The sequence below is a fragment of the Arachis ipaensis genome, chromosome B3 (assembly GCF_059453495.1).
Source record: "Arachis ipaensis isolate K30076 ecotype BB chromosome B3, ASM5945349v1, whole genome shotgun sequence".
Classification (NCBI taxonomy): domain Eukaryota; kingdom Viridiplantae; phylum Streptophyta; class Magnoliopsida; order Fabales; family Fabaceae; genus Arachis; species Arachis ipaensis.
In genome coordinates this window covers 16781250-16787617 of record NC_142438.1, presented here as the reverse complement: position 1 = coordinate 16787617, position 6368 = coordinate 16781250, and the positions used below count along the sequence as shown (strand labels likewise).

At 34.7% G+C, this 6368-nt stretch overlaps 1 protein-coding gene across 1 annotated transcript; it reads left to right on the top strand.

Moving 5' to 3' along the window:
• The first annotated feature begins 799 nt into the window (after positions 1 to 799).
• Positions 800 to 6140, top strand: TPR7 (Tetratricopeptide repeat (TPR)-like superfamily protein). The gene is made up of 11 exons (XM_016332976.3): positions 800 to 1230; positions 1625 to 1855; positions 2345 to 2401; positions 2530 to 2658; positions 2833 to 2910; positions 3000 to 3070; positions 3818 to 3867; positions 3952 to 4147; positions 4224 to 4788; positions 5037 to 5180; positions 5481 to 6140. Exons 1-11 carry the CDS (start codon positions 1135 to 1137, stop codon positions 5625 to 5627), a joined length of 1764 nt encoding a protein of 587 aa, XP_016188462.1. The 5' UTR covers positions 800 to 1134; the 3' UTR covers positions 5628 to 6140.
• The last annotated feature ends 228 nt before the right edge of the window (positions 6141 to 6368 follow it).

The following is a 6368-nucleotide window of genomic DNA, read 5'->3' as shown; positions in this document are numbered from 1 at the left end:
AAGATGGGTGCTCAATGTGCAGATGCCAGGTACTATCGCAGTTCTGAGGACGAGTCTTGTGCAGGTTGGAGGCTAGGTTGACAGGAAATCAGTGTTTTTTCATTGACTTTTTTGGACATTCTCACCGTGCATCGAGACATTCATGTATTATAAGCCATTTGTCAGTATTAACAGGATCCTGAAAAATACGGCAAATTTCATAAAAATGAGTAAACTACAGTGAGATTGTAATAATTTACATAGATATATAATTATATACGTATTTAATAGATTCTCAATTGTTATATTTATGTAATTTTAAGATTTACTTATTTTATTTACATAAATTGTCCTAAATTTAAATTAACTAAGATATGATAAAAAAAATCGTTATATTATTATTATTATTATGGATTTGTTAGATCAACTTTAAAATAATTTTTTTTAAAAATATTTTTAAAAAAATAAAATTAATTTGATCTTTTATATAAATATATCTTTTTATTTATCAATTATTGTTGAATATAATAATATACAAATATTTTTTATTTGTTTATTATGCCAATTTTTTTTAAATAAAAAACTTTTTAAGATATAAATTGTAGTTTTAAAAAAGATATTTTTTTAGATAAAGTATTACAAACATTATTTTTCAAATTAACGAATATAATCTATTACACGACTCTTAATTTTTACCACTGTATCTATGGATAAAGTTAGATTTCATGGTTAGAGTCAAATTCAAAATCAGTTATTAATTATTATTATTTATTAAGTACGAAACATAATTTATAGAGCAAGACATGAAGATGAGAAGGTCAAGACAGTAAATTCCCTCTCGGACACACACATAAAGCATTCTTGGTTTTTTCACTCTCTCTTTCTCTCTCTCTCTCGCTTTTTCAGGTTTGGTAGGCGGCACCACCAAATCAGACTCTTACTTTGTTCTTTTTTTCCCCTCATCCTTTTCCCCAAATCCACCTGCTTGAAATTCCTTACTCACACACATACCCTTCGCCTCAAAGTTTCCGAAAACCACAAAATAACTAGAATCTTCCTTTCAATATTTTCAAATTTTGCCCTCAATATAGTATCTTTTTGAAAACAACCTGAGTTGATACTTTCTTTAAGAATTTCAATTTTGAGGGTGCGAGAATGTTCAACGGAATGATGGATCCTGAGTTGATCAGAATCGCTCAGGAACAGATGAGTCGCATGTCACCCGCTGAGTTGGCTCGGATCCAACAACAGGTTTTTCTCCTTCAATTTTGGCTCTGTTTCTCCCCCTCCCACTGCAATTGAATGTGTATAATCTTTACAATTTGTGTTTTTTCGAGTCTCTGGTGGAATGGATGCAAATTCTTTGTTCTCAGATTCCCTTTCTTGAAAAGTAGAATCGGCTTGATGATTATAATGGAATAGGATAATAAATGATGCAGTTATGAGTTGTGTTTTGTGGATTGGTCATTCAGGTTTCTTGATGCGTGTGATATTGGGAGTCCTAAGAAGTTTTGTGATCTTAGTCATGATTAATCCTTCTTTAGGGATCGTAATCTGTTGGTTTTTGAGCCGGATCCTTAATTTGATCCTAGAGATTTAATTTGGTAATAATATGGTGTAATACACTGTATTTTTGGAATTGCAGATGATGTCTAATCCTGATCTGATGAGGATGGCTTCAGAGAGCATGAAGAACATGAAGCCTGAAGACTTTAAACTCGCTGCAGAACAGTTAAAGCATACTCGTCCTGAAGATATGGCTGAGATCGGTGAGAAGATGGCTAATGCATCACCTGATGAAGTAGCAGCTATGCGCTCCCGTGTTGACGCACATATCAAATATCAATTGAGTGCAGCTGAGTTGTTGAAGAAGCAGGTGAGTTCAAACCTGTTTTCTTATATTGATAAAATATGATTGGCATTAGATGAACCAAAGTAGAAGGCAAAATGTAGTTTGGAAGAGTTCTTAAATATTCTGATTCTTCCTGAGTTCCTGGTAGAAACACACTACGAGTTGACGGAAAACTCAGCCCCACAACTGTCCACCGAATGACCTCACCAAATTATGGCACCTTAAGGAAAATTCTTTTCTAGAATCATTTAGACTTAATGTCAGAGTTATAAGTACAATTATATTTGAATAATATTTTAGCCAAATAGATTTGCTTGCTTAGAGAACACACAATCAGCCACCCGTATAAATTACATATTAGAATACGAAATACACATTGAAAATGCGAGAAACAACATATGTAAATATACACAAGTATATGGTGGCTTATCTTGGTGCGCAAAGAGCATTTTTGTTCTCCGATTTTGTAAACATGTCTCATGTGTCCTTATGGACTAAAATTAAATTTTGCAGGGCAATGAGCTTCATAACAAGGGGAAGTTCACAGATGCTTTGGAGAAGTATTCTCGCGTAAGTGCACTTTTTCGGACTCCTCAACTGTCTCTCATGCAACCTTTTTTCTTGTTTTACCCTGTTGTGAGACTTAAACTCATCTGCTATTTTGGCATAATTCCTTGCTTTTATGTTCCATGTTCCAGGCTAAAGAAAATATTAAAGAGATTCCCTCTTCTGAAAGTAGAAAACTTCGTTTGGCATGCTCACTCAACTTGATGTCCTGCTACCTGAGGACAAAGCAGTACAATGAATGCATAAAAGAAGGTTCTGAGGTATTGATAATTCCTTCTATTTTGCCATTGCAAAGTATGATGCTAGTTAATAGTTATGATCTTTGCAATAGTATTATTGTTCCTTCCTTTTTGCTAATGTAGCATCAGAAGTATTTCATTTCTTGAAAGTTGTTTCATCCTATCAATGCATTAATGTGCCTTTAACTACTGTAGGTTTTGGAATGCGATGCAAAGAATCTTAAGGCTCTTTATCGGAGAGGGCAAGCATATAAAGAACTGGGTTTACTAAGGGTGAGCTTCTAGTGACTGAACTAACATTTTGCGATTTAGATTGCAATGATATTTTTATTACATAAGTTAATGGTTTCCTGATTTTTTAGGATGCTGTTGCTGATTTGAGTAAAGCACTTGAAGTGTCCCCTAATGATGATACAATTGAAGAGCTTTTAAGGTGTGATCTTGTTCCCTTTAATTTGCATGAAACTATATTAGGAACAAGAGCAATTGACTATACCTGTGATATGTCTGACTTGATTAGTTGCGATTAGCTCCTCAAACTCATTTAGGTGGTTAGTTATACCAGTTAGCTCAATTAGCTGGTTAGTTAATTAATTAGTTAGAAGTTGTTGAGATAGATATTTTTTGCAAGTTAAGTTAGTCGAAGGAGCTTTGATTAGGCGATGCATATATATATATATATAGCTGCACTGTAACTATCTGAACTACTGAAGTATGGGTTCACCACTGCTTCATTTAGTCTTCAGCTCATTCATTCCACTTCAATTCCTCTTCTTCTTTCATCTCTCTCTCTCTCTCTCTCTGCCCCCGCTCTTATTGTTCTGATCTTTTCTCTTCTCTTGAGCTCACACCAGAGATTGATGACAGATTGATCACCTGCTTGCACGAGTTTTCACAATGTTTTCAATCTCATTTTTTAAAAAATCAATCTCGCCCTCTCTCTCTCTCTCTCTCTCTCTCTCTCTCTCTCTCTCACACACACACACACACACACACATTAAAACTTGTTTTGTAACAATATAGGAATTGATATATCGGATGCCATTTCTTTTCTATACTTACAAATTAGAGTTATCATAGTAGTTTTATAAAATAATAACTTTTTTTTTAAAATTAAAAAAATATGAAGCATTATGTTGGATGTGGACTGCTGTTTAATGCCATAAAATATTTATTCCAGGGACACCAAGGAAATGTTGACAAAGGAAGGTGGTGACTATGCTCCTGGAGGTTAGTGTCACTCAAAGTTGGTTATTGATTTTCCCCCTTTTATTTGTCACACTCTCCTGACCTTTATGGTTGTAATGGATGTAGGATTAGTAATTGAAGAAATCACTGAAGAAATTGAGAATGTGCCTTCTGGAAAGAACAAAAGCTCTTCTTCAGAACAAAAGGTGGTTCAACCAAGAAAGTCTGGTGAATCCTCAAATAGTTCTAATACAGTAAATGGAAATCCAATAACAAATGCCGAGAGTATAGATAAGTTGAAAAATGATCCAGTAGCTATGAGGTAGGTTAGCTATGATATGTTAATTTAATCATTGACCTATAAAGGAGATACACATTCTTATGTATTTTTTCTGCAGATCTTTCCAAAACTTCATTTCAAATGCCGATCCTGCTACTCTGGCTTCTTTAAATCCTGGACAATCCAATGATATATCCCCAGAGATGATGAGAACTGCTACAAATATGATTGGAAAAATGTCTCCTGAGGAACTTCAAAAAATGCTTGAAATGGCTTCTTCATTCCAAGGGGACAACCCAATTTTAAGGGGAGGTTCCCCCAATTCTCCTTTCAACCCTGGATCAATTCCTCCCAACATATCACCTGATATGTTAAAAACAGCAAGTGATATGATAGGTAAAATGTCACCAGATGACCTTCAGAAGATGTTTGAAATGGCTTCCTCATTGAACGGGAGAGGATCTGTTCCATTGTCAGCACCTGTGGACAATACTGAAAGAAGTTCTTCCCTGTCGGACTTACCAACCTCAAGTACTAGTGGAACTAGTGTTTCTGGAGAGTCAAGTTCTTCTCAAAATGTCTTCCCAAATATGAGAAATGCTTCTCAGCCGAACTTCCCTTCCTCGACCACAGATTTGCAAGAACAGATGAGAAATCAGATGAAGGACCCAGCTATGCGGCAGGTATGTTCATGCGTGGCTTGAATAAATGCAATCGTCTTCCTCTTTTATTTCTCATTTTGTTATTAGTAAGGATTTTGTACAAGCACGTCACTAAATAATACCTTTGTTATAGTTATACTTCTCTCTTGGTTATTCTTTTGTTTTCTTTTGTCTAGTAACACAGATTTTTGTATCATGTTACATTTTGTGTGAATTATTTGCATGTACTTATCATCTACTTAATATTTTAGCTTATGTTGATTTGGCAGATGTTCTCATCAATGATTAAAAATATGAGTCCAGAAATGATGGCAAACATGGGCGAACAATTTGGTTTCAAGCTTTCACCCGAGGATGCAGCAAGAGCTCAGCAAGCCATGTCATCCTTATCGCCAGAGAGCTTGGATAAAATGGTAGTGTTTTAGTTTGAAATTAAATTTTTTTTTTAAATCATGCCCAAGTTTATTCTTGGCAATAAATGTAAGATAACATTAGGATCCAAGTTATTTCCATGCTTAATTTTAGCATGAGTTGTCGTTTGGTACTTGAAGTAGCATAGGCTGTAAGGTTGATAAGCTTAGGATCGCCGTCTAAATCTTTGTAGCTTCATCACATGGAACGGGAATTGGTGCTTGTTTTGAGGGTTTCCAACTTCAACATCTGATGTTATGTCTGTTGTACTAACATGAGGCCTTTCTCTTTCGTATTTGCAGATGGTTTGGGCAGACAGGGTTCAAAGAGGAGTTGAAGGTGCGAAAAAGACGAAGAACTGGCTGCTGGGGAAACCTGGCATGATCTTGGCAATATGCATGCTCATTTTGGCTATCATTCTTCATCGATTCGGCTTCATTGGTAGCTAGAATAATGGAACTTAAAATTGTATGAGAGCCCTAAGGGTTCAAGTTCATGAATAATCTAAAAGAAAAAAGAATTCTTGAGCTTAACCTGATAGCAGAGGAATGAGTTGAAGGGACATAATCACATAACCATTGTTCTTTCAGTTGTAAATGTTCCTGGAGCAAGAATTTAGTGTGTTCTAGGAGCATGCAAGTATTTCTCGGCCAAGAGATTTACTAGAATGTATTTAGCGGGTACAGTTGATATTTTTCTTATAATATTTTTTTTATATAATTTCTTTGATTTATTTTATTGTAGAACTTTATGAAGGTGCTAATGGCACTGATAGATTGACAATGCTAAAATGGCATCTCATTAGATATATATATTCGGATTGGAGATGAGATTTGACCCAACTTTTTGTAATCCAAATCCATATATCATATATGAATAGCCTTTTGAGTTGTTTTGCATAATTGAGCACTTAGAATTATAAAGGGACCCTACCATTCAATAAATACAAAAATTTTATGTCATTCGTTCATTTGTTCTAATCCTAATCCTTGAAACAGTCAGCCATGACTCACCCTTGGACATACAATATTATTTAACTGAGAATTACTTAAAGAGTAAGACTTAGTATGATTTACCTTATACTTGACATTTTGAAAATAGCATTTTGGTCAATACTCAATAGCATTATTTGTGTTACTATATCAAAAGTTGAAGTTGTGTCGATATTGACTTGTTAGTCAAAGTGTTTG